The sequence below is a fragment of the Hippichthys cyanospilos genome, chromosome 16 (assembly GCF_059441005.1).
Source record: "Hippichthys cyanospilos isolate Australia breed blue-spotted pipefish chromosome 16, RoL_Hcya_1.0, whole genome shotgun sequence".
Classification (NCBI taxonomy): Eukaryota; Metazoa; Chordata; class Actinopteri; order Syngnathiformes; family Syngnathidae; genus Hippichthys; species Hippichthys cyanospilos.
The window spans coordinates 15,138,361-15,166,069 of NC_142384.1; the positions used below are offsets into that span (position 1 = coordinate 15,138,361).

The 27,709-nt window shown below is 41.4% G+C and overlaps 4 protein-coding genes and 1 long non-coding RNA gene across 5 annotated transcripts; 1 reads left to right on the forward strand and 4 right to left on the reverse strand.

Annotated features, from left to right (window-relative positions):
* Positions 1 to 684: 684 nt before the first annotated feature.
* On the reverse strand, positions 685 to 7,326 carry LOC148410842 (MICAL-like protein 1). Its single transcript, XM_088436109.1, has 15 exons — positions 6,137 to 7,326; positions 5,760 to 5,808; positions 5,246 to 5,393; positions 4,548 to 4,594; positions 4,296 to 4,438; positions 3,683 to 4,203; positions 3,220 to 3,394; positions 2,668 to 3,055; positions 2,368 to 2,487; positions 2,107 to 2,233; positions 1,920 to 2,010; positions 1,727 to 1,800; positions 1,158 to 1,272; positions 1,034 to 1,080; positions 685 to 882 (listed from the first exon to the last, which is right to left on the reverse strand). The coding sequence occupies exons 1-15, from the start codon at positions 6,304 to 6,306 to the stop codon at positions 764 to 766; spliced, it is 2,334 nt and encodes a 777-aa protein (XP_088292235.1). The 5' UTR covers positions 6,307 to 7,326; the 3' UTR covers positions 685 to 763.
* A 244-nt stretch (positions 7,327 to 7,570) lies between these two features.
* On the reverse strand, positions 7,571 to 12,940 carry LOC148410843 (uncharacterized). The gene is made up of 4 exons (XR_015868249.1): positions 12,074 to 12,940; positions 11,511 to 11,595; positions 9,495 to 9,653; positions 7,571 to 9,389 (listed from the first exon to the last, which is right to left on the reverse strand). It is a non-coding gene; the product is annotated as an uncharacterized LOC148410843 (long non-coding RNA).
* Positions 7,876 to 16,853, forward strand: gga1 (golgi-associated, gamma adaptin ear containing, ARF binding protein 1). The gene is made up of 17 exons (XM_088437824.1): positions 7,876 to 8,000; positions 9,852 to 9,936; positions 10,141 to 10,216; positions 11,333 to 11,431; positions 11,520 to 11,643; positions 11,889 to 11,989; positions 12,108 to 12,188; positions 12,303 to 12,440; positions 12,524 to 12,605; positions 13,154 to 13,267; positions 13,354 to 13,503; positions 13,596 to 13,669; positions 13,944 to 14,131; positions 14,655 to 14,869; positions 14,945 to 15,114; positions 15,194 to 15,304; positions 15,668 to 16,853. The coding sequence occupies exons 1-17, from the start codon at positions 7,958 to 7,960 to the stop codon at positions 15,776 to 15,778; spliced, it is 1,962 nt and encodes a 653-aa protein (XP_088293950.1). The 5' UTR covers positions 7,876 to 7,957; the 3' UTR covers positions 15,779 to 16,853.
* Positions 16,854 to 16,883: 30 nt separating this feature from the next.
* Positions 16,884 to 18,751, reverse strand: LOC148410845 (leukocyte cell-derived chemotaxin-2-like). The gene is made up of 4 exons (XM_088437825.1): positions 18,587 to 18,751; positions 18,391 to 18,502; positions 18,163 to 18,317; positions 16,884 to 17,274 (listed from the first exon to the last, which is right to left on the reverse strand). The coding sequence occupies exons 1-4, from the start codon at positions 18,654 to 18,656 to the stop codon at positions 17,108 to 17,110; spliced, it is 504 nt and encodes a 167-aa protein (XP_088293951.1). The 5' UTR covers positions 18,657 to 18,751; the 3' UTR covers positions 16,884 to 17,107.
* Positions 18,752 to 19,477: 726 nt separating this feature from the next.
* On the reverse strand, positions 19,478 to 27,330 carry LOC148410846 (putative ATP-dependent RNA helicase DDX17). The gene is made up of 13 exons (XM_088437823.1): positions 26,920 to 27,330; positions 26,597 to 26,756; positions 26,386 to 26,482; positions 25,684 to 25,817; positions 25,363 to 25,428; positions 25,030 to 25,171; positions 24,647 to 24,807; positions 24,383 to 24,555; positions 24,213 to 24,323; positions 24,071 to 24,132; positions 23,517 to 23,576; positions 21,347 to 21,580; positions 19,478 to 21,162 (listed from the first exon to the last, which is right to left on the reverse strand). The coding sequence occupies exons 1-13, from the start codon at positions 26,973 to 26,975 to the stop codon at positions 20,633 to 20,635; spliced, it is 1,986 nt and encodes a 661-aa protein (XP_088293949.1). The 5' UTR covers positions 26,976 to 27,330; the 3' UTR covers positions 19,478 to 20,632.
* Positions 27,331 to 27,709: the final 379 nt, after the last annotated feature.

Genomic DNA, 27,709 nt, shown 5'->3' on the forward strand with positions numbered 1-27,709 from the left:
TCCCATTAACAATGTGATGAATTGTTACTACAGAACGTGCATTTTTGTATTTCATTGGTATTAGCGCCATCTCGCGGAGTTATCGCGTCATTCGCGTAATCAATTTTATTTTGGAATAATTTTAGAGAACCTTTGTATCAATTGATTGTATCTGTTGCTCATTCACGAGTGCCTTAAAAACAAACAAACAAGCATCGTAGAAAAACCATGCCAGTGGTGAAGTTCAATTGAAAAAACAATACTCCTATAGATAGTTTTCAGAATGTCGACTGATTTATATATTAAAAATTCATTTTGAATGTTTGTGAAACTTAAATTTCTTGAGATGATGGCTTGAATCATGATTTAATAGTTTTTTTTAATTGAATTACTGAAATAAATGCAGTTTTCCCACTATATTTTAATTGAGATGCACCTGGAATTTAAAAAAAGAATGCATACTGATTGCATGCCCAAAGATATTCATATGCAACATATAAACATCATTATCTTAATAACATAAACGCCAACGTAATTTTTAGCTGACTATCACAATATAAACACTTTTTTAAAAATGTTTATGTAGATTCATTTGTGTGTGTGTGTGTGTGTGTGTGTGTGTGTGTGTGTGTGTGGGGGGGGGGGGGGGGGGGGGTTAAGGATTACAGGATTAAGCATACAAAGTAGAAAAATGGAGCCAACAAGTCATTGTGTCCAAGCATATCTTAATAATGTATCTTTGAGGTTTTCTTCAGTTTTATTCTTCTACAGTCTTGACAGGGCTTCAGCTTTTTTTGTCCTTGGAGTCTTTGCTGCACTCCGCTTTACGGTTCATTTTAAAAACCTTTGTGGTCTTGAACTTTCCTTTTGATTTCTTGAACTCTTTCAGACCTTTCTGGAGATCTGATGAGAGATTCAACAAAAAAAAAAAAAAAATCCACACAAAAGATCATTCATAATTTCCAGCATATTACGTAACAGTCGGACTAAATAGTATTTGTTTTAGAAGCTCAGTAAGCGTTTTTTTAAAATGATGAAATTATAATACCCTCACCTTGGTTCTTCAACTTCTCTTCTGCAAATGCATCTTCTTCTCGCTCCCTAATTGAGGAAGAGAGTGTCATTCCGACTTTTTCAACATAACAATCTACTCTGGTTAAAATGTCATTTCAGTGTACCTCTTCCTATCTTGATCTAAAATGCTGACGATCTGGTTCCTTTGTTCGATGATGACGAGCAGCTCGGCCATCATGCTTTGCTCTCGACCTCGATCTTCTTCGCTCCAGACGCTCTCTGGAGGTTTAAGGACCGGGGAGTGTGACATAAAAAGTAGCGGTCTCACTATTCGATTCGATTTTGATTCCTGGGTCTACAATTTGATTCAGAATCGATTTTTGACCCGGAACGATTTTTGATTGATGATATTGACATCCAGTCTGCTTTGCCAGACACAATGACAAATGGGGACATTAAAATGTCTTCCTTTTTATTTTTTAAATGTTTTAAGTTTTGAATTATAAGGTAAGCTTCACATATCTGCAAGAGCTGATACTGTATTTGCAGTTAAAAACGTTTAATGCATGGATCAATCTGTTTGTTCAGCATTGGATATGTCTGAATTCATTTGAATGTACCACGTGCTAACACTTGCGATTTGAGATATAACACGATAATTCTTGACATGCATTGGAATTTAATCTCCAATTCAGAACAAATTGTTGCACTGCGTCACTTGAGATAAACTCACCAGGTTTGTTGAGGAGGCGTCTAAGCTCATACTCCACATCGGCTTGCCTTTCTTCCAACGCTTGCTGCTTAGTCCTGCCCCACAATCAGTTAAATAAGGTTATTTGGAATCGTTAGGATTTTATTTACACACAGTGGCGTGAATACTACAACATTCACAAAAAAACGTTGCCAGAGTCCCAAAGGCTACTTACATATAAACGAGTTCAGTATCTCGTCGCATTACACATTGTCTCACATGGGTAAGAGCAAGCCATTCAGTCACTAGATGTTCTTCTTCTTTGTCTAAAAAAATGTAAAAAACAATAACAGAAGAAATATTGGCATATGATTTAGCTCATGTGTAGATTATTTGCAAGCAAAAGACACATGTCCACAAACCATCCTTGCATTCTCTGAGGTTTTTCTCCAAGACAACGCCTCTTTCTTCCAATGCCTCGAGCTGTTCTTTCACTTGTCTTATTTCCGCTTGCAGGTCTGCTGCAGAAGCATACTGGTCTGCCTGTACCTGTTAAACCATATATAATAGCTAGCATTCATCCAAATATTGCACAATAAATTTACACGTAATCCAAATTACTGACCCGGCAAGAAGGGAAATTGAACGAAAAACAAATACGATTTTATACGGCAGCATCGTACCTTCCTTTTAACGAGTGGGAAGCCATGTCCAGGAGCAGGTGCCCGTCCAGATGTGAGGGCCTGGCATGTTTTTGATTTGGGCATTTCTGTTTTTGCATCATGATGGTCCTCTTTGCAAACCTACTAAGATTAAATATTGTTAGGTACTGCATATACATTTACAACTGTTTATGAATGACTTAAATTTGACTTGAAATCACAGAATTACACGTAGATGTATGTTTATGCTGGTATTTCAAACACTTCTTTTCAAAAGCAAAGGAAGTCTAGAAATGAATTCAAAACAATCTTCTGTCATACCTTACTTTGTCTTAAGGAAAGTGATTGTTTCTCCTCTGTCACGTCAAAATGTAACTTTGTAGATTCGACAGCAGGCGCAGAAAGACTTCTTGGTAAAACCGGACTATTGTTTACTTTTTGTGGGACATTGGAAGTTGTTGAATCTGAACAACCAAGTTGAACGGCTTGCCCAACATCAGTTTTGACGGCATCTTCCTCCTCCAGGTCCTCACTAAAAGGATTGGGAGGAGAAACTTTTGGTTTGTACCAATACACCTGGCCATTTGGACCACGTTTGGAATGCATGGGGGGTCCTGGAGATTGAACAGGAGGCAGTTGTGTCCAAGGTCCGGGATGGATGATTCCCAGCCATGGATGGTTGGTTTTCACAGGATTCTTTGGGTTCCGTCTGGTAGAATTAAGAAAGTGGTGACAATTAGACAAAATTTTCATTGATCAACAAGACCCTTCAGTTGTGAGCCACAGATGGGCTAGAAGTAAGCAATATTGCAATATATTATTTTGGAATTTATATTGACTTTTATTGCGAGAAAAATATATCAATTCACTTACATGTGAGCTGACTGATTTTGATTGGTCTGATTGGATGGCAGACTCTTATTTTCTCGAATTACTTGTGCTGGTGACAACTTAGAGAGCGCCTCAGATTTTGTTCCGTCCTTCTGCTCATCACTTTTTGCAAGAACCAACAGCGGTTCATCCTTGCCATCGGTTGTCTCGTCGTTTTCTGGGAAAGTCGCGACACAGTGAACATGTGAGTTTTACAACCCTCTAGAAATGCAACAAATAATCAACAACGAAATGCTATTTAGAATAAATACCTGCAAAATATTTTTGATAATCAATTAATCGTCTAGAAACCTGCATATGTGAAAATGTCAGCCTTTCAAAGGTAAATATTCTCTTAGTTCTAAAGTCCTCTATGAAAGAAGACTACTAATGAAGTGAAATAGGTTTTTGGGATCGAATGAATGAAAAGGGTACGAAAGCTGTCAATGAATGCGCGTTTCCTTACCTGAAGTGCTGCTCTCTGTTTGGGAAGGTTGACTCTTAGCTGCGGAGACAGAAACTGGCGTTTGTTCACACGCCAGCTGCTTACTTTCTCCAGTCGCTTGCACTGAAGGTGATGAAAACTCTGCGGCTTCCTCAATTTCTATCACTTCCTTCAGCTCATTTCTTCCCCCCAAAACCGATGGTGATTCATCGTTGGTTGTCACGTCAACCATTAATGGGGCAGGTTGAGGAGACGCTGGCCTTGACATGTTACTCTGCGTGTCGGATGACTCTTGCTGTACTGTTTGTTCTATCTCAAGTGTTTTATAAACCTGTCTGTCATGTGACTTTGTTTTCTCAGAAGACTGAGGGACGCTGATGAGAGTCAATCCACCTAGAGACATGCAGCCTTGCCATTCGTCAAAATTCTTATCTCCTAGAGTCTTTGCACCGTCTAGTATGTGGTCAGAACACATGAAACAACCAGCATCCTTTCCTGGAATGTAAAAGCCCGCTGCAAGGGTGCCATGGCACACTTTACATCTGAAAGGCGGAAAGGTTGTATGTCTCAATGTCATTGCTGCATAAAAGCCAAATGAAAGGCACATATGATGAAAAAATTTCAGCAGGCTTACCTGAAACAACTGCGATGCCAGATAACTCCGTTGAACACATGTCTCTGAATGAGATGAACAGGTTTGATACAAAAGTGACATACGTTGTGGAGACTTATCTCAGAACAAGCATCATTTTCATCAGAAGGTAAAGAAGCCGAACGCTGAAAAAAGAAAAGAACATTGGAACTTGATGATGCGGACAAGATTTGCGACTCAAGAATACCCGTCTTTCAAGGGTTTTACACATTGGGAGATTTACTTTTTTATCACCTTGTTTGATGAAGTGATGTATAATGACCTCAAACTGGAAGGACCGGCTGCAAAGTCAAGAGAGAAAATGTAAATGATGAATAAAAGTCAACATGGGAAAAAAGCGATGTAAATAGTACAATAAATTCCAATGTGGTAAAAGTACAAATGGAACTTCCACAGAGTACCTACAAATGAAAGAACTTGAGTTTAAACTATTATATTGATTTGTTTTTAAATGATAAATTATTTTAAACAGATACATGGATATAAAAAGTCGACACACCCTTATTCATAAGCCAAGTTTTTGTTATTAAAATATGAGATTACCATAAATAATTTCAAAACTTTTTTTCACCAATAATGCTCAACCATATTGAATGTTTTCATTTCAATAAGGGAAGCAAAAATAAACAACACAGATAATTTGTGGCATAAGTGTGCACACCCTGTGAGTGAGCACATACCTCACAGCATTTTAGGTGCATATTTCCAATGGAATTTGAGGTCTCCTTGCTTGCTTTTTCGAGACGGAGCCAGTTTTGAAGAGGTTTATCTTTGTCCTATAATTTTTATATTACAAAAGATGGTATTTGAACAAGGTGTGTGTATACTTTATAGCTACCATAAATTCTACTTACTGATTCACTCCTAGCATCATAAATATGACAAATACTTCAAATCAAAATCGACAAAAAAAGATATGCTTCTTTACATACCGCTAGATAGTCCAAGCCCAGTGAAATAGTGGTAAAACTGGGAGAGGTATGTGATGACACTCAAATAATCAGGCACCTCAGAGGCAAGCATTTCTTCAGGGATCAGGAAAGCCGGGATGCCGAGCTTCGTCTCTGCAACCTCAAAGGCCTGAAAACGTTTCGTGGAAAGACATTACACTATAAATTTTGACTAAGTTTTATTTAGGCCGTCTGTTAAAAAAAAAGTGTCACATATCCTGTCGAAAAAACAGGATGGGGTTAGCTTGCGCTGTTCACTGTCAGGTACTTTCAAATGCAAGAGCATATAATTGCTGTATCGATCACTAAATATTGCAGACAACAACAATTCAATCAACAACAATTTTATACAGATTAAATACAATTTGACAATTTCCAGTGGGACATCTGATTATCACAGTGATGCGCCATGGCACACTGGTTGGGAATCACTACTGTTCAATATTACATGTTTGTTCACAGGGACACATGTTTCCAATGTGTGCAAATGACTCACCAGTTGGTTGTTTCCATAAATATTCGTTCTGGAGAGGGATCTGAAATCTCTGCATCAAGGTAAACAAAGCAAAACCAAACATCAAGATTAAGAGAGCAAATTGGAACACAAAAAGTGTACTCTACACAAAAATACCCATTATGATTACAAAGCAAATGAGTTGACTTTATTATTGCCAAAACAACACACCTTCGTAATCCAATTTACTGTAAAAGGAAGCGAAGATGTCGAGGAGCGAGATTAAGTTGTGGTGGAGAGATTAGGCCAACTCTGAGATCCAGATTAAACAGCATGCTAGGACAAATTGATTTTGGGGGGGAACCTGCAAATCATGCATCCTAATACTTCTCCACAAATAAGAAAACTACTGTACTCACATGAGATCTGGGCGGTGTTTGTGGATGATGGCACAAAACGCTAGTCCGTCTCGAAATGAGGTGGACAAGTTGGTTATTTCCACCTGTGGGTAAGGGGTGCATGTTTGGCTGCACCACTTGAGCAAAGCTTCTTTCGATGCCATCGTGTCATGTGTGCCCCTGGACTTCATCACATGAGGACTGGCTCAGCCCAGCGTGACATGCATCAACACGGCAACGTGGAGGCAGATGGGAAAGAGCACGACGCCGACATTTCGCTTACTCCGTGTCACCATTACCCCGGTGTTATAAAACAAGGTCGTATGTAATCACGTAAACACTCACGAAAAAATGTATGCGAGGAAGTTTACAAAAGTCGATCTTCCGCGTAAACTCGAGTTTATACTACAGCCGGGGAGGATTCACTCATATAAGTGTTTTTTTTAAAACACGCTAACAGAAAACGTGGAATAGTAGCGCAATACTAGATCCATTTGCTCGCAGAGGTTAAAAAAAAATAAAAATCCCCTCCGTGGCTGTCCATCCATCTTGCTGTGCGCGACAGTCGGGGAACTACATAATAGCTGCCACTAGGGGGAGACAAACGCTGTCACCAGTTGTAGTACAGCATTCTTTTTGTTCTGTATTTTTATTTTTCATGTTTGTTTGAAACATGTATTAAAGTTAAAATTAAACAACTGCTAAGGTATAAACGCACATTTTACCACCCCTTAATCGCAATTTCATTGTTAATATATCAACATTTAAGAATATTTACATAATACTAGCATTATACACTATGTTATAAACAATATTACTAATGTCCAATGGTTTTTGGTGTCACAATAACCATTTTTATATAAAAATATTTAGTTATCCATACTCTATTAACTTGCACTATGCAACGACCAATTGACCCTTTAGGTGCCAGATTTTTTGCAATAAACCATTTAGTTTTTGTTTCAGTATTTCAAAAGGTTGTCGCCTGAAAATGGTTAGCGATAAAGGTATATTGTAAAAGTCGCTTGGTGCAATATTGCTATCCTGGCGCTTCAAGGGTTAATATCGTGATTGCACTCGTTATTAATAAAATAAACAATATCACTTTTCAAACAGGATTACCAATCTTTTTGAAAATACAAGCTAACTCTAGGACACTGATGAACGCGAAGGACTATTTTTTATAACAATTATAGTTACTATAATATGAAGTTAAGTTTTTTTTTTTTTTTTTTTGGGGGGGGGGGGGGGGGGCAGAAGTTTTCCGGTGTTGGACATAACTTTTTGTTTCAAAGAAAAAACTTCCGGTTTCAAAAAAAAAAACAATTAAACAACACTTTTGGTTTAAAACGCAACAGTTTCGTTTGAATTGTTTTGTTTTATTCCAAAAGTTTTTCTTTTGAAACCAAAACTTTCGTTTGATCCCGGAAAGGTATATTTTGAAACCAAGTAAGATTTGATTCATAAATAGGATTCCATCGACTTCCGGTGCGGTGACGTACTTTTCACTGAGCATAGAGTTACGACCACCAAACTAGTTACTCACAAACTGGTGTTACATTGGCGTTAAAAAGCAAGATTTAAGATCACCGAAAATTCAGCAGTCATAAAACTACAAAATACCATATTCTTGAAAACAAAAATAAATGTCAATCGTTGTCAAATTTTCTGTTGGACTGTAATATGGTTGTGTTATAGCTAAACAAATCACTATGTATTTTAATTTAAAAAGTAAATAGTCTATATGATGGATTTCTAGACTATCACGTGTCTTTACGTACTGTAAGTACCTCACGCACGCCGTCACAAGGCAGACGTACGAACGACATAAAGCTTGCTGCGATGGCTGCTCCTCCTGATTCGGAGAGCCTGGAGTCTCGCATCAGTGAGTATTTCTGGTTAAATAAACGCACTTTATTTCCAAACGCTCACATAACATATATATGTATTATCTTTGTCTTAAATGCGAGGTGTCAATATTGTGGGAAGCGAAGGCTGAAGGCGGGACCGTGACATAGGATGCTAACCTAGCCCCACGGCTACCTTTACCTGGCAGCTGTCAACACAGCACAAACTGGCCTACTTTTAGCTTCATTTAGCCCTGTGCCGCGTGACACGATGTCGGGCTGTCTCTTTTTCAATGTTGGGGTTTACTTGGAGTCGAATGAAGCTGTTGACCCGGAAGAAAGTTCTGGATTCGACCGATATATCGTCTGGACTATACCATTAAAGCTAGCTTAACGTTAGCGCTCAATGAAACTCGAGCCTGGCCGGTTGCGTTGAGAAAGATATACGTATCGATTTTACTGTATGGTGGTTTTATTTAGTCAAACCCACATTGTGCATATTTTAAAAGTCTGCACTGCACGCCACTTAACAAAAACGTCACCAAAAGTGGATTTACATAGGTTTATTTCATACACTGTGCCATCTAGTGGGGAAAGGATTCAAGTGTTCTGCCTGCCACGGTTCAATCAATAACTCAAAACCTTATCTGACGAGAAAATCGAACCCATTTATTTTTAAAATCTAGGTGCTGGATTTGACATGTGTAATTGTGAATCAACACAAAATCAAAATGAAATGGTAGCTTTATTCTAAGAGTGCCACTCGATTTTGAGCATTTTCAACTCATCTGTCAAAGCAGACAGAATATTCTGTTCTATGTCTATAAACATGGGTCGTATCATATGATAGGTTTGCATTCCATTCCTTATTAGAATAAAAGTATGATTTACTTTTTGTCCATTCTACTGTATGGTCATCACTGTTTGAAAACGGGTAATTTGAATGACACCTAGTTATTTTGGATAAAATGAGGCAAAACGGGCTTTTTGCGAAAAGATCTGTTTCTGCACAACATCCCACCCATTCTATACAAAACACAAACAAAAGGAATGAAAATGTGTTTTTGTTGGCAAAATAACAGCACTATCACATTTGATGACATATTTACACATTTTTTAGCTATTTACAAGGTATGGGTGCATGCTTTTGTGTTTTTAATCTCAATACTCGATTTTTATGTGATTAAAAATTCTCCTGGATCCAAGCAGATGTTGCAAAATTTGCACACCCACCTGTTTGCCTCCAACACCGGGTCACTTGAGAGAGATCTCTTCTGTTAGGCTCGATACACAAAAGCTCGATGTCAGATGTTGGCGCTTACCTGTTTCATAAAAGACTCTGAGGATCGATCTCTGCTTCTATCAGTGGATCTGTATCGGAATCCACATATCTGATGTATCCGGCTCAGCATCGGTAAAGTCTCCATCTTTTAAACAATGGCACATGCATATACCCTATCAGCATTGTCTTCATCATTGGCCTACCACAAGACATACTTTGCCCGATTGCGAGCTGATTTAAAATTGCTCACTTGCGTTTTTGTTCCTCGGTCTTGTTTTCTCTTGTCCTCCCTTCAGTTCGTATGAATGTTTTGTGCCTGTGATGGGCGGCATTTTTCACAGTCCTGTTTTTGTTGAGCTGAGATATCAGTACTATTGGACAGTCTGCGTTGGTCGGATGACTGGCGGAGCTGAGGTTGAGGAGAGACGAGCGTATGATCGTGTTATTGTCAGTTATGTCATGATATCTTCTATTATTTTTTTTTACATATATTGTAACTATTCTTCTTGAGCCCACATCGTTTGCTCTCCAACTTAACAGCTGTCTACTTATACGAAATGAACTATTTCATCCACCACTTCTGTTTTCTGACTTTTTATTATTTTAGACAGAGCAACCAACCCGCTGAATAGGGAAACCGACTGGAGCAGCATCAATGCGTTTTGTGAACAGCTCAACAATGATTTGGAAGGGTAAGCGGAAGGGAGAGCGTATTGTTGATTCATCAGAACAAGTTATTCAACGGACACACAAATGAGATTCCTTTTACCAATATGGCATTTTCAATCGCACTTTGAAATGCGCCGTTAAGAACCCAAACAGTTTTGTCAGCCCGCACATCCAAGCAGGGCGAATACATGATGCAATTGAGTTTTTGTTTTTGCGCTGTATTACAGACCTCAGCTGGCCACCAGGCTGCTGGCCCACAAGATCCAATCTCCGCAGGAGTGGGAGGCCATGCAGGCTCTTGTGGTAAAGTCTGGCCTCTAACATTTATATCGGAATTAGCTTAATGACGCTTCTGATTGGTACAAAATAGTTTATTCATAGCCCCACAGAACATCCTGCTGTACTTTTTTGTGTACAATACAACAGGGAAAACTAGAGGAGTGTCGGGTGTTGCGCTTCACACTACTACCATGCCATCCCGGTCTTTCCTATATACTGGATCCGGTTTATCAAGCTCCCATTTCCTGACGTGGCAGCTTGATATGCTTGTTTTACCAGCTAACGCCGCTTATCTTAGGCTAGATTTACTCTCCAAGTCCAAATGTCCAAATTGTTGTTTTTTTTAACCCTCTTATTCTCATTTCTGCATTTGCAAATTCACAAATGGGCAATATTTTTATCCTATTCTTTGCAACTTACTGAAACACTCATTTTTAAACAGGTCTTTGTGCACAAATCAAAGCAGCACAACTTAGCAACTGGTGGCATACAGTAAAGAGTAATTAGGTCCTTTTTTTTAGCTTCCAGAATTTTCCAGTTTAAAGTGATTTAAAAATAATTGTGCCATTTATGTCAGGAGTCGTGACTCACTCTGGGAGCAACAGTTTGTGCAGTTTAAAGAGTCAAATCATTGTTGAGACATGCTTGCAGGGGAGAATTTGAAAATTAAAACATACAAATGTGTTTGTGTCCTTGCATTATTTGTTGTAGTAAGATTTATTTTGCAGCTTTGGCTGGCCTTCTTACCACATATGGCGAGCAAAAGCAGCACATTACGCCAATGAAAATATAACAGCCAAAAGAATATTATTCTTGCACGGTGCAGGGGCAAGTAATCGTTTTTCATGAGATCTCGTCCCATCCCTAATAGCTATTGTTTTTAATGTAGGTGTTCATTTTGCTGATGTGGGTGTATGTCAATAATCAGTGTACAGTATTTGATATTTATTCAGGCCACAGTTGTGCCACTTCAATGCTGAAAAAGAATTGAATTGTCACTTCAAACATTGTCAAGCTAGCCTTTATGCTCACATTTTTGTTAGTGTTTCTAAACATTTCATCAAAATGGTCCAACCAGACCAGTTTTATTGTTTTCATTAAACAGAAAAAGAACGATTAGCATTCTGATATTTTCCCCAGGTTCTCGAATCGTGTATGAAAAACTGCGGGAAACGCTTTCACAACGAAGTGGGCAAGTTTCGCTTTCTTAATGAGCTTATCAAAGTGGTTTCGCCAAAGGTAAGATATCGTCTCTGCATTCCCATCATAAGTTTTTTTTTTCCCCAAATAAAGTGAATGTGTATTATGTGGTATTGACCTCATGCAGTATCTGGGTTCACGCTCACCGGAGCCGGTGAAGAAAAAGGTCTTGGAGTTGATCTACAGCTGGACGTTAAGCTTACCTGATGAGACCAAGATCATAGATGCCTATCAGATGTTGAAAAAACAAGGTACAAAATTGTATGCTGTTTGTCCACATCATTGACGCAATGTAGTAAGACATTGCAGTAAGGAAGAATTATTTTATTTGTAATGCTTATTAGTAAGTATTTCCTTAGATTAGAAAAAAAGACAGCTTTCCATAGAGGCTGCCTACCACTGAATACTAACTAAAGATTTAACACCCCTGTAAAACTAAATAACTCGTAACTATATACATAAAATGAATAACTTAACGCAATCTTTTTTTCTGCAGGTATTATCAAACAAGATCCAGAATTGCCACCTGATAAATTACACAATCCTCCCCCGCCCAGACCTAAAAATGCTATTTTTGAAGATGAAGAAAAGTCTAAAGTGAGAATCCTATCACCAAGTTAGAAACATAATTTGTTTGTGTAATTTTTGTTTTTTTGCATGGCAATATCGTCGCTCACTCACTGCTTTCTTTTAACGTGCTTCTTGGCTTGAACAGATGTTATCTCGACTGCTAAACAGCTCGCATCCCGAAGACTTGAAGGCCGCCAACAAACTCATAAAGGAAATGGTCCAAGAGGTAACCCTGAAACAAGGGCAACAGGAATCTCCCATTAAATAAAAATACTGTACTGGCGCGCACACACAAAGATAAAGTCTCACTGACTTTGAAGTCACTTTTACTTTGTTGTAGGATCAGAGGCGAGCAGAGAAGGTGACCAAGCGGGTGGGTGCCATCCAAGAGGTTAAGGAGAGCATCGCTTTACTAACTCAGCTCCTGCAGGACTACGACGCCAATACTATAAATCAGAGCAACTCTGAGCTCATACAGGTGAGGGATGAGAGTCTGGCTCATTATTCTTGATGTAAATATAAAAGACACTTTTGGGTCATCCGCATGTATTGCGTTAACAGGACCTTTACCAGCGCTGTGAAAAAATGAGACCCACACTGTTCAGGTTGGCAAGTGATACGGAGGATAATGACGAGGCTTTAGGTGAGCTTTACAATTCCTACACAGCAGTGGCGGGCCGTGCATTCCGACCCCGGGCTTTCAGGGATATCATATTTATGGCGTCATATTTATTCATAAAACTAGCGGTGTCTAGTTGTTGGCTTTCAGTGACCACCAGTTGTCAACTTGTTTTGTCCGCCACTGCCTTGAGGCATTTTTCGCAACTCAGTTCAGTGCGTGTAAAAATAAATGTAGGTCAGTAAATTCTGGATAGGGTGCGAACATCACCGGCTTCATTAGAGTGTTATCGATTGACGTTGCCTGCATGGTTAAGAGTTGACTGCTAAGATACTGTATTTGGACAAACATGCTGTAAATATGCTTTCAGATCAAATCCTAGAAGCCAGCAATTAGTAGGAATCGGTCCAGTGCAACAATGCATGCTGATTTTCGTTTTACCCTCCAGCACAAAGCCTTTTGTGGACCTAATATAAGCCACAAAGCTGTTACTCCAATGCGACCCGGAGCTTTTGCGCTGAGTATCGACCCGATGACGACAATAAAGAGCGTTTTCTCTTGGCTTTCCGCAGCGGAGATCCTGGAGGCCAATGACAGCCTGACCCAGGTCATCAATTTGTACAAGCAGCAGGTGAAAGGGGAGATTGTCAACAGCAACAATGCATTAAACGCACAAAAACAGACGGGTCAGTCAAGCAGCCTTTGGCGATGGCTAACCAACACATTGATTCCCAATGCGTTGTTTTTTTTAATTGAACTTTTCACCCAAAAGTGGGGACACCACTGCTGGATCTGTCTGGGTTGGACACGTCGCCCCAGTCGCCCCCCTCTTTCCCAGAGCTCCCGACTCCGACCGACAGCCTCAATGCGACCTCGCAGGAGACTGGCATCTCCTTACTTGATGATGAACTCATGTCGCTTGGTAATCACGCACGATTAGAAAAAAAAAAAAAAAACAACTTCAAAGCATTGAGATGGGGTACTTAAAACATGTTGTGATCTTGTCCCGCACAGGTTTAAGTGAAGGAACTCACACATCTAACCCTGCCTCCCAGCCAGAGGACTCCACAGCTTGGGACTCCTTTCAGGTGCATGAAATAAATGACAAAAATTAAGCAAGTTATCTTGTTTTAAGCAAAAAAATAATCTGCCATTGGGGTGAGTAAAAATCTTTCTCATTCCCTTATTAATTAAAACAATGATAACAATTAAGTAAACGATCTTGTTATGAGAAAAGAAATTGCTAGATTTAACATTTTGAACAATTCTTATAAGCCTTATTTACTTTGTTGAAATGGACTTTTTGCACTGTATGAATGTTTTGACTCGAATTAACCTTAGTTTTCTTTGTTTGATCTCAAGTCATCTGACAGTATCGACGCAGACATCCCGGCAGCACCCAGCCTTCTCCTGAGTCCCGAACCGTCATCCCAGTCGCACCCCGTCTCCCCCGCCGCCGCTCCCAGAGGCTCGGTCTTAGATGAGCTGGACTTACTGGGAAAGACGCTGCTGCAGCAGTCGCTCCCACCCGAGGGCCTCCAGGTCAAATGGTAAAGGTCGTCTCGACTCCCTGCGCCTTAAAATACTAGTCCGGGGTTTATATTTCAAATACAAATGTGAAAAACGGGCCACAGGACCACCTTTGCCGTGTTTACACTACTCAGAAGGCTGAACATTTGGCTGCGAGATGGTTTTGATTGCCTGAATGGTGCTTGATGGTTCTATAATAAGCCGTCAGTGGCAGCGAAAAAGTTATATACTGTCCAGTGAAATGGTACCTCAGTAAAAAGCATTTTCATCCATTTTCACTGGGCTATGATATTTTGGGGTGCATATGGTATTTGTGCTTATGAAATGAACTTTAAAATATTTGAAGCCAGAGTCTCCTACTAAATGTTAAAATGGTTGACAATTGTTTAGGTTTGTGATGTTGTCATCACAAGATCATAAGTAGGTCAAAATGATATTTTAGGCAAATCTGCCATTGGTCGGTTCAACGAAAACGTGTTGAAAAATCTGAATTCCAATGAATTGTCTTGATTGAGTTGAATCTGTCTTTGTGTCTGCATTTAGGGACAAGCAGCAGGTCAAACCAACTCTGAGAGACCTACAGAGCAAGTCTGGCTTTAACAACTCCCCCAACCCCATCCCGGTCTTCAGCTCGGACCGCCCCGCATTGGCCCTCCCCTCCGAGACCACCAGCGTTGGCCCTACGTCCCCCGCACGCACAGAGAACGCTGAAGTGTCCCTGGCTGATGTGTTTGTACCTCTAGAATCCATTAAACCCAGTAAGTGGACTTTTTTTTTTTTTTTTTACATCAACTCAAGCTCCTCTCCTGCCCTAACATGGATTTGCCTACCAGGTAGTCTTCTGCCCGTGACCGTCTTCGATGGACACAGTCTGCGGGTTCTTTGTCACTTTGCCCGCGATTCGCCGGCGTCTCGCCCTGACGTGCAAGTGGCCATCATCTCCATGCTGTCTTCTGCTCCCGTGCCTGTCACGAACATAAACTTGCACATCTCGGCTCAGAAGGTCAGGGAGGATGACCCATAAGCGGACGCTTCATGGTCAGAGTTGGCGTTAATATGTTTGCGCTACACATCTCCTGCAGTCATCGACGGTGAAGTTGCAGCCGCCATCTGGAACGGAGCTCCCGGCGTTCAATCCCATCCTTCCTACTGCTGCGGTCACACAGATCATGCTCCTCGCAAACCCAGCTAAGGTACGCCCCAATGTTGACAGGACCGTGCCTATTAACTCTTTCAGTGCCAAGCATTATCGGAAAGGGAAACCTCTAGAGGGCCAGCATTTTCACTCATCTTTCAAGGCCGACAGAATATTGTCCGCTTTGTAAATATGGGTAAAATCATATGAAAGATTGACTTCCATTCTTCAGTTAGAATTGATGTGGGTAATATCTGTGTTGTAAGTGTGGAAACGCTGCCATCCAATGGTCACAGTTATCACTACAGTGCTCAATTGTCTTATATGAGATACCATGGCACTGAATGAGTTAAGTTTTTCATCCAAGTTGACCCGGAACTATCCTTAGGAACATCCTTAAGACCGGGTTATGTGCTTGTAGGAGAGAGTTCAGCTCCAGTACAGATTGAGCTTCACCCTGGGCGAGCAAGTGCACAATGAGAGTGGCAGTCTTGACAACTGGCCTGCTCCCGACACGTGGGGGAACCTATAGCGGCAAAATCAACTTGACAGACTCTTGTCCACCAAACTCCGCATTAACACTCCGTACCTGCTCTTGAGTTTCCCCCCTCACCCTATGACTCGTGCACTCAGCGTGTGCTTTGCTTGAACTGACTGCTTCTTCGCACGTCTTGTCTCTTTTTTTTTGTTTTCTCCATCTTTTTCCTTTTAAAGACCGTGCTACGAGCGAGACGTTCACTACTGCATGTGCTTATCTGCTTCAGGTCGTCGGCCTCGAGCGCGTTTGTAGATTTGACCTTCGGCTCTGCATGCTCTTGTTATCATGGTTCGCCAAGACGTGAAGGAATTAAGCGTTACCTCTTCATAGTTTGTCAAACCAAAAACTGCTGAAATTTGTTTCATCAATCAGAACTCTTTTTGTCTAATGAAAATAAGTACTGTGACATTGTTGTGTATTTTCTGCCATATGTGCCTCTTTCTCTGTTCTGTTTAACTTTTAGCACACTTGCTCTGTAATACATCATTTAATTCAAGTGCAGTGTATCATCATTATATTTATAGATTCATGAGTTTGTTTGTTTTTTTAACTCGTTCAATGCCAGGGATGTGTTTTCACGTTTTTTAAGGGTCCAGACATTAAATCCTAGATACTTCATCAGTAAATTGATACTTAAGTAAACCAAGCACATTAATTTCCAGATACTTAAAAAACTTAAGTTCGAATTCCTGGACTCTTTAAAAAAAAAAACGTGAAAATGCGTCCCTAAAATACGTCCCTGGCATTGAGCGAGTTTTAATAGAAGGATCCCCCATTCAATCGTAACAAACCATAGCTCTTGATATATCACCATTACACGAGTAAAGTCAAATGGAAAATGCATGCGATGGTTTGCTAACCAAATTGAAACCTGGAGCTTGGCGTCCAAGTCACTCATCTTCATTGGAGCGTTACAGTCTTGAATCCTTCCTCGCGTTCTTCTGCTTCTTTCTTAGTGCCACTGCTTTGTAAATACCAATGTACATTTGACTTGTGCAAAAGCATAAACAGTGCTAAGATATAATGAAGAGGTAATAAAGGTTTTGGTGGAGGAGAGGATACATTTAAAGGCTGGTGCAGTAAGTTTGTGTCACACGCATGAAATCGGTGACCTCTTTATTCTTGACATTTTTTTTTGAAACTGTAACAGCCTGTTTCAAATTGCATTTAAAGAAATAGGCTGATAACACGTTTTACTTGTTTGCAATTCTCACGATTAATAATCTAATATGTTGAAATAGTGTTACACACTTGCTCAATTTGGATGGTGTCACGACTAAATTACTTCCGGTGCCGTTTAAGGGTCACTGGCACGCCGACGTCTCAGAGGTAACGTGAGGGGTCACTCTTGTCGCACATTTCCACGTGCACGTGCGAGGTGATTCCCGGGTAGACACTCTGCATAGGCAACATTACGCCCAGACGCTGGCCCTTACTCACGCTTCCTGAAGTCTTGTCCGGGTCCACATAGAAGAGTTTGACACAGAGATCTGGCGTGGGAAGTGGGTGAAGGTGAAGGTCAATAGCAGGCAACGACACACAAATACAGTACTGTACTTTCTGAAAATGGCAAGATACAATTTTGTCTTGACTTAACTTTAGGTCAACCTAGGGTGTAAGGGGCGATAATTAGAGCGGGGATAGCTACTAAAACTTAGTGTATTTTAAGACATGTTGAAAAAAAATGCATCAAATTAGTCATTTGAACAGACAGTCTTTAAACCAATGGCTTGGCTGCAGGTGGTCCGTGAAATAAAAACGCCTGTTAAATTGAAGTGTATGCAGTATGCCAGTGAGAGCAGTCAGTCGGTGACATTGTTTCGCCTTTCTGCAAAATCTGGCCCACGACTGGAAGTTGTACTTTCTTGTAAGAATGTTGTCATCTATGATAATATGCCCCAAATTCCTTCGTTTGGTGTATGCGTTTAGCTTGCTAGCATTTTCGATTGTGCCGGGTATTTCCCTTTGGTATATGTTAGAATATGCAAAGGGTTTGAAGTGATAAGAACTCATTTGCATCTAATTAATGTTTTGTATTGAGATGAATAGCATTTGTAGCAGTTATGATTGATTTAATGTAATTTGTGTCAATTTTTGAGACTCAAGCAAAAAGAGGGCTTCTTAGTTTGTCATTTGTTGTTCATAACCCCCCTCCACATTTGCAGTGAAAATCTCAAGCGGTGGGGATCATATCTGTATCCTATTCATAAAATAAATAAAAGGTTTTGTTTGGTTTTTGGGGGGCTGTAACTATTTTATGGTATTGCTATCATTTTATGGCGAAAAATAATTTGAAACTAAAAACAGAACACTACATTTGGTAGCTCCAGCATGAGCGTACCTTCGCTACCTCTGATAAAGCTGAAGATGACACTGACCTTGACCCTGTATAACGAGGCCTTTGTTGATTGGCCCCCTATTACCGGCGTTGGCGTAGACAATGAGTCCCCGAGTGATAGTGAGGTCAAAAGGAGCGTAGACCTCGGAGCCGTCGTTGCACGTAACGTCCACACCTTGGTGACTCCTTCCCCCGCTGGAAAACAACACGTTTGCACGTCAACAACTCAAGTCAACTCCGCCCGAGTTATCAGGTCCGACTAGCGTACCGCGGGGCCCCGTAGTGACCTTGACCCAAAACGTCTGATGTCCGCGGGCTGTTGTTGGGATTTCCCTGGCATAGCTGGCCAAAAGTCACACCCTCACACACACACGCCAGAGCTGCACACGAGCAAACACATAACCCAAGGTTAGAATGAGATGGGGCGGATGAAGGTTTTGAGAAATACCCGGGCAAGTTCTTACCCAGCAGAGCTGCGAGCAGAGCCACGTTCTTCATCATCTTCATCGCAATGATTCTGCCCGTGCCTCGCATCAGCTTTTATCCACAGCGTCTCATGAGGACAGCCCAGTCCCTCGCTTACGACATTACAAAAATTCCCTCTGGCGGCGGTTTAAGTCAACATATGGATCAAACGCACACAGCGCCGCTTGACTACTTTGTTGGAAAACGTTATTCTGAAAAGGTTGCTGAGGTTGCTGAGTTCCAAAGTTCTTGTTGAGCAAGCCTGGAAATTCTTATCTGTTATTACATACAAAAAAATAAATATACAATGTTCTCTCCCCATTTTGCAATTCGTTTTTGCAGCTTGAGTACAGTACTTCGCGTTTTCTTTTTTTAAAGACCGTCACTGTACCCGATTGACTCCAATAAGACCGCCTGCTGTCTTTGGGCAGTAGGTGGGGGGAACCCTGAACTGCAGGGCATAGCCCGAAATGGAATTAGTTGAACACCATTCTTTGCCAGTGTTTTAACTATAGTTGATGTATGTATAGCAGTTTTAAGCAGACAACTTAGGGTTCTTCAATCTGTTGACCACTTTACTGACAAATGATGTTCTGGTGTGTAGCGGTTGTTTCAAGATAAAAAAAATTCACAATGGAATATTGTATAGTTCTTCCCTTAACTTACTGTCCTCATACCAGGATAACTCATTATTATTGCCCTATCACTCTATTAGTTTTTTTTTTTGTTTTATTGCCTACTTTATTATTTGTTCGATTATGGAATGTAGTCTGCATATGACAATAAAACTCTTGAATCTGGGTGTGTCAGCTTTTAACATTTAGTTGACTGTTTTAATAGGTCTTGAGATGTTGACTTCTAGTGTAAATGACAAACTATGGATTCCACAGTGTGACACAACTAAAAGCTTTAATTGGTGTTAAAATAACAACAGGGAACCATGAAAAAAAAAAATGCTGCTACAAAATTTGGACCACACAGGCAATTAATGAATTTTCGCAGCGATTAAGAAACAGAAAGTTGACAAAGAAAAAGTCTTAGCATGCTAAATGTAACGTTACAAACTAATAATCTTTAAGGAAGCCATGGAAGAATGATTTGATCTGCATAAAAGAGACAATCATGCTCCAAAGCATCATGTTTTTTTTAATGGATGACATTTCTAACAAACTAAAACTCCACAATGCAAACCGCAACTAAGTTGTAATTACTGTCAGAGAAGAAACATTTCGGTACAAACACAATCAAAAAAATTAGGTGAAAAATAACTCACTACCAACAGTTTAAATACAGCCACCTGACATGTGAAAACGGCGCACAACGGTTTATCCATGTATATAGTACAAAATATGCTTTCTGATTTATTAGGTACAGCTAAACGACGCATTGAAACCTTGCCCACCAGGAGGATAAATACAAAAGGAAATAAGCCTGCCCCACAACATATCAGCAAATGATCTTTTATCAAAACGAAGCTCCTCAAATCACTGAAATTGTTTCCTTGATAACATGACAAACCAGAAAGTAATACTGTTGCTTTGAAAAGGTGACTTTTTTTTTGCCACACTTAAAATATGCGCTGAACCATATACATATAGGGGGTTTCATTGTGCAGGTTGTGAACAACCTCACAAAAAGTTCAATTGTCATGAAGCATACTGTAAAAAACAAACCAAGATTAAATGCTGTATCTCAAAATCAAGGTCAAATATGCCTTGATATGTAGAGTAATGTATAACTTGAGACCTAATCACGAGTTATTAGAAAATTTAGCTTAAACTGAAAAATGCAGCTATTTTATAAGCGTAGGTAGTCCAACTATCCTAGTTTTACCACCTCGGTAGGGTTTTCTCAGGAAAACTGTGTAGTTCTAAAAGATACTGCCAGGTCAAATGTTCCTGTTCTAATGGCAGATAATGTGTCTTAGTGATGAATTCTACTGTTTCTCCAACCCAGGCTTGTAGTTCAGACCTCTTTACCTTGGAGTACCTAATAAATCAGCAGGTTAGGTGGCTGGCTCATGATCATGTGTGAGTGGGTGTGGCTTAATTGACACCAGGAGGCGGTGGTTGTGTAGGGTGAACATACTGGAAAGGAGTGTGTCCCATCAGGCCCATCACAGGCTGAGGCGGGTTGAACTGCTGGGCCATTAGGGGCTGGGGGACCAACGAGGGGGGCGGGACCGGCAACACTTCGCCTACCACTGCCGCCGAGCCCACGCTGGGACAGACGTACTGGTTAGCACTACTACCGCTGCTGTTACTAGTAACCTTCTGGAACGAGCTGGTGCTGGTGCCATAGCTGCGCTCTTCGTTCTTGCTGCTGCGATCCCTGTAAGACGAGGAAGAAGATGAGGAGAGGCGGTCCCCATCCCGGCTGCTGGAACCTCGGCTGTCACGGGCGTCACGGGAATCGCGGGCGTAGCTACTGCTGCTGCTCCCGCGGCCATCTTTGGCACTGCTGCTGCTGCTGCTGCTAGCTCCTCCGACTGAGCGCATTCGCCGGTCGCACTCGTCTTGGTACATCAGGTTGGGATTGTTGGATGAGGAGCTGCCACGGAAACGGGGGCGGCCACCTTGGAAACGGAAGGAATATTCATGTTATTGTGATTATCGCGTGTCCCCGCAAACAACAACGACAACAAAAAAACAGTATATCGAAATTGACACACGGGCAAGACCAAGACGAGATCGAACTCCCTCTGGACCAAGCCTCAGACGTCAAATACATGAATTTCCACAAAAGAAAACATCCCTCACCTCCGCCTCCCGCGCGTCCGGTGTCAACCAGCTGCAGCAGCTTGGGATTGATGGCCTGCCTGGCCTCCTCCAGAACTCGAATCAGATCACGAGCCTGGCGGAGGTTACCCGGAGTAAAGAAAGTGTACGCGGTGCCTTTGTTGTTGCTCCGGGCCGTGCGTCCGATCCGATGGATGTAGTCTTCCGAGGAATTGGGGTAGTCGTAGTTGATGACGAACTTTACATCCTCCACGTCTTTCGGTCCGTCGGTGCAGTTATGGGGTCAGCGAGATGGGAGAAGTTGGGGGAGGGAAAAACAAAAATTCTAGTCAAAACAAAGTCATAGCAATGAATGTCGCAAGTTTCATGCTCTCGAATAATCGCAGTCATTCGCATCCACTTACCTGGCGTTTTTGTACAGCGTACAGTTATTACAACACGTACGAGTCAGAACTATGAAAAATATGTATTAAAAAACCATAAGTTTGTTCGATTACACCGCTACTGGGGCCGTATAATTAAAATCGGAATACATTGCACCAGGTTTTAGATACCCACCTCCTGGCCATGCATTGACTTCATAAAAATATTAACAGCAAAACACCACAATTTTTCACAATCCTGCTCTGTATACAGGTGGCATAATCGACTTGGCGAAAGTAGAATTGATTTAAAAGGGCCGTTTTAGCTGAATTAGAATCGCACGGGGAGCTGATTTTGCGGCCTGCTTCCGAATGGCCGGAAAAGGAGGAATTGGGGTGGCGGTACTTACCCTGTATAAGAGATCATAGTACCATAAGAATTTAGAAAAAAAAAATCTACCAACCAAACCACAGTAAGCTTTTTGGCTTACTTCACGCTGCTGACGTTGACGATGGATGTTAGACCCTAATAACCGTCCCCCGAATGTAAACTTAGCTACGGCGTGGCCAAAAACAAATTTGCCACCCCTGCATGAAGGAAATAGCCCCGCGGATGGCTCAATGAGTTGGCCCTGTCAGCAGACTCCTGTATGCGTAGGAGACTTGTTGACAAGTTGGAATTGCCAGCACTGGTCTGGTTTGATGGGTCCCAAAAAATTGTTATAGAAGCCTAAAGGACCAAAATGACAGGGACTGAGCTCGGGGTAGGGTCTTAAAACGAATATAAAAAGAAAACAAAAAAAACTGAGCCTAAACAGGTTGAAAATGAAAAGCGGACAAAGACAAGAAGTGGAATCGATGCTCGGAAGAAGATTTAAGGGGAGAGGACGGAAGGGGCACGAACAATTACAGAGAGGTGACTCCTCCAGGCCAGGACTCCTGCCAGCCAGGACCAGACATGACGTCCGCAGAGGGAGAGGCCGGCCGCCACAGCCAGTGGTGGTGAGGGGGTTGGTGGTGGGGGGGCCTGGGGGGTGTCAGCGGCTGAATCGTTGGGGTGGCGCGCAGCCTGCAGCACAGCCGTCCACGGGCGACTCTGGCTCCGATCCACCCTCAGCTCCCGGTGGACGAGTCGCTCCTCCCGTGACGCACCACAGTGTCTCTTATATCAGTGGCACCAATTTGCGAGCCGATTGTTCTGTTACAGACATGCTCGGTAGACGCTTGAGCCTCCTCCAATCAGTGTGGTGCGCCACTTGGACGATGGCGTGGCTGAGGGGAGCCCACCCCGACAGCCCGGCAGCCCCCCATGCTCGCCCCCTCCTCGCCTGCCCCCTCCCCGGTCGCCAGGCGCTCGGTGACCTGGCAAGGGGGGGAGAGAGCATCGTGTGCTTTGTGGGCTCGGAGGTGGCTGTGCGGGACTGATTAATCGGCCCGTCTCTCTCCCAAAAGTCGGCTTTCGATTAGTCATGCCTAGGTCCGGCTGCAGGCTCCCGAGGGCCTGTGTACTTCTAGTTGGCAGAAGAGAGACTTTGAAACAAACAAAGAAAAGAAAATGCAAAGAAAACAAATGAACATAGAATTAGGTTAAAGGTTGATCTGCATGACTAGCCTCACCTCTTACATACATACTGTATATACCTTACATTCTTTAAAGGTCTTCATTTCACTATAAACGTGATTTGCTTCATAGATGCACACTGATCTGAGAAGCAAACCATCGTTTGTTTGTCAAAGAAGAGAGCTCTATGTGCTAGTGCCTTACTCTTATCTATTCAAATTAAATGTTTGTGTGTAGTGCCGGCGACGTTTTAGCACTCGGGACATACCCAAACCACGGGAAGCCACGTCAGTAGCGATGAGGATTGGAGCTTTGCCACTACGGAATTCTAAAACACAAAGAAACGATGAGTCAGGGTCTGTAAAATACTTGGTGCCGTTTACAACATATTCACACATTCATATTCAACATATCCATATTGAGTCACGTGTCCTTGCATCATTGTGCAGTTCTGGTGCTGTGACGTCACATAAACCTTGTTAATAGGTTTAATGAACTTTTAACAGTGTGTTGTTAGCACCCACTGTTGGTGAAGGTTTGTTGACCTAGCGGTGAATAGAGTAACTACACCTGCGATGCCTCAAACGTTGGCACGTTCATAAAAGCTCGCAATGCATATTAATTACAACTGTTATGAATCAAACTATGGTTGGCAACTCCCTAGAAGTGACATCTATGAACTATCTTATTAGCAACAAAAGTATGAATTTTAACAGACCCTCTGAAATCTGTACTTCCTGACCTTTATTGAGATGTTTCTCAATACCCTTTAACATTAAAAGCTAGTTTGTTAAATTGTGACTGTTGGTAGGCATGTGGTACCTGCCAAGACCCAGTCTCTCTCCGGCTGGCTCTTGTCACCATGAATGCACATTGCTGGCCACCTATGAAAACAAAGCAACAATCAAAATCAGTAGACGGCTCCGTGACATCACAGACTCTAAAAGCATCTTCCTCAGCTCACCCGTCACGTCTCATCCTACGCGTGAGGTCATCACATCGCTTCTTGGTCTCGACAAAGATGATAGTCTTGTTCTCCTTCTCGGCCATTATCTCCCCCATCAGCTGTATCAACCTGAAATGTCAAAATATGGATTAAAAATAAGACACAAACTAATGTAAACCACATCTTACTTGTTGTCCTTTTCACTATCCATGCACACGTCGACTATCTGAAGGATGTTGTGGTTTGCACTGAGTTCAAGTGCGCCGACGTTGATCTGCACGTAGTCTTTCAGGAAGTCTTCAGCCAGTTGACGCACCTCTTTTGGCCAGGTGGCACTCCACATCAGCGTCTGACGATCAGGCTGGACATGCACAAAAACAACTCACAAATTAGAGGACCTCAAAATGTCAAACAGGCAATAGCCATCTTTTTCATTTGTGATCAGGCGTTACCCTGATCTGGTCCACGATTTTGCGAATCTGGGGTTCAAATCCCATGTCCAGCATGCGGTCGGCTTCATCCAGAACTAAGTATGTACAACGCCGCAGGTTGGTCTTGCCCGCCTCAAGAAAGTCAATCAGTCGACCTGGAGTGGCGATGCAGATTTCAACACCTGGGACGGGAAGAGAGAGGAATAAAGAATTGCAGAAAAATGAAAGCTACAAATTCAGATATCCCCAGGTTCTCTTAAGCCTTAAGAGAACATTCAGCGATGATAAAGAGGATGCTTTTCTTCTCAATTTTCCATTCAATCATTTCAAGCTAATACCTCTTTGAAGGTTGATTTCTTTACAATGAATATCTAAACATTACAAGAATATTCAATATTACATACCTCTCTCCAAATCTCGAATTTGGGGTCCTTTGGGAGCCCCTCCATACACACAAGTAGTTTTAATGCGAGACGATTTCCCATACTCGGACGCCACTTGCTGGACCTGCTGTGCCAGTTCTCTTGTGGGGGCCAGAACCAAGCACTGACCAGTAGAAAAACAATGCCTTAACACAATGTTTCTCTAGCTAGCTAAAGCACATATTTTAAGTTTTTAGAAGCAAATCTGACAGCATTGCCGATTTTAAGCTCCAAATTGAATGCTTTGACAGCCTTAGTTATTCTATGCAGCATATAACTTTCAGAAATAAGAACATTCTACTTCTCTTTACGTACAATGGGTCCATCTCCACGCTCCAGATAGGGCTGGTGGTTGATGTGCACAATGGCTGGCAGCAGATACTGACGGACAGACAAAGGGAATTGATTCTATTAAGTATGAATGACAGTGATGATGTGTATTTGAATCAGCATTTAGCCTGATCAGAAACAAAAGTTATAGTTCTTTAATTGAACAATGTTTTTTTGTTGTTGTTGCTTGCAGTGGTGTGGAAGTGCACTGTGTTCCTAATGTTGTGGCCAATGAGTCTTTAAAAGCAAACGAAGGAAAACAGAGATTTACCAAGTGATCTTTGTAAAATAAACGATGTGTCTTACCGACAAAGTCTTCCCTGAGCCAGTCTGTGCAATTCCCACCATGTCTCTCCCGCTGAGTGCTAGAGGGAATCCTTGAGACTGAATAGCTGTTGGCTCTTTGAAATTTTGCTGCGTCAAGACATCCATTACATACTCTAAATGAAAAAGAAATGAACCACATTTAATATATAGGGAAGACAAATGTGTAGTTTTGTGTATTTCTATGGTAATCATGGTGGTGGGAAGTGCAAATACTTTGTTCGTGCTTTTCATAGTTTCTGTAGTTGAGTATTGAATTAGTTTTACTGACAAGGAATTATACTTACCTTTTTTTTTTTTTTTACATACTACATCATATTATCATTTACTTAGGTGTATTATTTTCTGTGTGGTACCATTAGGTAATTTAGCAATCGTTGTTCCTTAGCTCACAAGATTAGCAAAGCTATGGAAACATTTTAACAGCTCAAAAGTCAAGTTAACACTAGCTAGGGCTTAACGTGACATTTTTGTTTTGTTTTGTTACTGAAATGCTCTTGCTTGTGACACCTTCAAGACCACCATTAAAACAAATGTGTATCCATGGCTATAGATTTTTTTTTTCTAGAAGGGTAAGCAAATAGAATAAGAAAACAATTTTGAATATATACATTTTTGTTTGTTTTGCTAAGTTATCAAAACAAGAGTTTACAGTGGTTTTGGATAATGTTTGCACATTCTTACGAGGAAATTTTGCTTGATGGAATCCTGTGACGGGCTTTGGGCAGCCTGTACCCCGAATAGTTATTTCTTTCTTCTTTCTGTGCTCCTCAACATCAGCCTGTGGGGGGGGACAACAAAGTGAGAATCCAAATGACAGTGTTATAAAGGTTTATAAAGCTAAAATTCAAATGCAGCATCACACGTTAGAAGGATGCATTAAAAGAAGGAATACCTGACTCAAGCGCTGTACTTCCGGATGCTCGGTGTAAAAGTTTTTCTCGAATTTGGGGAGATCGTCCAGATCCCATCTTTTCTTCCGTAAACGATCGCCGGGGCTGCCGAATTTTTTAATTGATGATGAACTGCTTCTGCTGGATCCGAAACGAGGGCTTCTGTAACACGAGGACAAGAACACTTTAGTGATACACATTCCGCCTATGAAATCGAAATTAGCGCTTTTCGAAATTGCTTATCTCAAACGTGGAAACTACATAAATAAAATGGTTAGCTTCAGTTAGCATTTAGGCTAACATAGAATTTATTGTAAATTCTCACCCTCTGTCACGACCACGGTCTCGGTCTCGATCTCTGTCTCCGTAAGAACCTCTCATTTCGAAGACTTGCTTCTTTGGGGGGGATAAATAACTAGTCTCGTATTTGGATTAGGTTTCGTTCTTTTTTTTTCCCGGAGTAACACTCGAGCTTCTGAAACGCGCTACAGTCCGACGCTTCTTCTAGTTCGTGCTAAAGATGCCCAACATGTAACGTTGGTTGTGTTCTGCCACAAATTCTTAATTTACGAATTCCTTAATTAGGAAAAGAAATAATACAAAAACCAGTACTATGTTGCGTATCTTTGCCGGAACCGACGGCGCACCACACTACTGTTAAATGGAAGATAACAGCTGTGTTGTTAGCTTAGCAATTCCGCTGGTAGCTGAAGCCAGTGAGATGAAGCCACGTTGATTGGGTTGTTTCGGACTAGACCCGCCCATAGAATAAGATTGACACATGTTACATGATTAGTAGAAGCCGCATAGATAGTGAACCGTGACATTGTTTGAAATTTCGTCCTTTTTAAACAATTTAAAACCAACGCATTTGTATACACGTGTGTTCAAAAAATCTCAAAATATATTCGGACGTGTTTGTAGGCCTAATGCTGAACAAAACAGCCCCCCCCAAACCATGGGGAATCCAGAACGCATGCGCAGACCCCGTGGCATGATGGGAAAATGGTAATTAAACCATGCTTTTACTAACGGTTGCTCAATTTTCGACCGTATTGGCAACGTATAAGTTTATAAAAATATATAAAGTCATCCTGGCGATTTTTAAGCATTTT

What these genes read in the sequence shown, in the direction of transcription:
- LOC148410842 (XM_088436109.1), bottom strand. Translation starts at nt 6,306, where the DNA reads ATGAAGTCCAGGGGCACACATGACACGATGGCATCGAAAGAAGCTTTG. An exon ending in TTTCCTTAAGACAAAGTAAG is followed by an intron (nt 2,488 to 2,667) that starts GTATGACAGAAG and finishes TAATCTTAGTAG; the next exon opens with GTTTGCAAAGAGGACCATCA. An exon ending in TTAGATCAAGATAGGAAGAG is followed by an intron (nt 1,081 to 1,157) that starts GTACACTGAAAT and finishes TTCCTCAATTAG; the next exon opens with GGAGCGAGAAGAAGATGCAT.
- gga1 (XM_088437824.1), top strand. Translation starts at nt 7,958, where the DNA reads ATGGCTGCTCCTCCTGATTCGGAGAGCCTGGAGTCTCGCATCA. An exon ending in AAGATGAAGAAAAGTCTAAA is followed by an intron (nt 11,990 to 12,107) that starts GTGAGAATCCTA and finishes TGGCTTGAACAG; the next exon opens with ATGTTATCTCGACTGCTAAA. An exon ending in GAGGGCCTCCAGGTCAAATG is followed by an intron (nt 14,132 to 14,654) that starts GTAAAGGTCGTC and finishes GTCTGCATTTAG; the next exon opens with GGACAAGCAGCAGGTCAAAC.
- LOC148410845 (XM_088437825.1), bottom strand. Translation starts at nt 18,656, where the DNA reads ATGCGAGGCACGGGCAGAATCATTGCGATGAAGATGATGAAGAACGTG. An exon ending in TCTGCTCGCAGCTCTGCTGG is followed by an intron (nt 18,503 to 18,586) that starts GTAAGAACTTGC and finishes GCTCGTGTGCAG; the next exon opens with CTCTGGCGTGTGTGTGTGAG. An exon ending in GGTCACTACGGGGCCCCGCG is followed by an intron (nt 18,318 to 18,390) that starts GTACGCTAGTCG and finishes GTTGTTTTCCAG; the next exon opens with CGGGGGAAGGAGTCACCAAG.
- LOC148410846 (XM_088437823.1), bottom strand. Translation starts at nt 26,975, where the DNA reads ATGAGAGGTTCTTACGGAGACAGAGATCGAGACCGAGACCGTGGTCGT. An exon ending in AAGTACAGCGCTTGAGTCAG is followed by an intron (nt 26,483 to 26,596) that starts GTATTCCTTCTT and finishes CCCCCCCCACAG; the next exon opens with GCTGATGTTGAGGAGCACAG. An exon ending in AGCGTGGAGATGGACCCATT is followed by an intron (nt 25,172 to 25,362) that starts GTACGTAAAGAG and finishes TCTACTGGTCAG; the next exon opens with TGCTTGGTTCTGGCCCCCAC.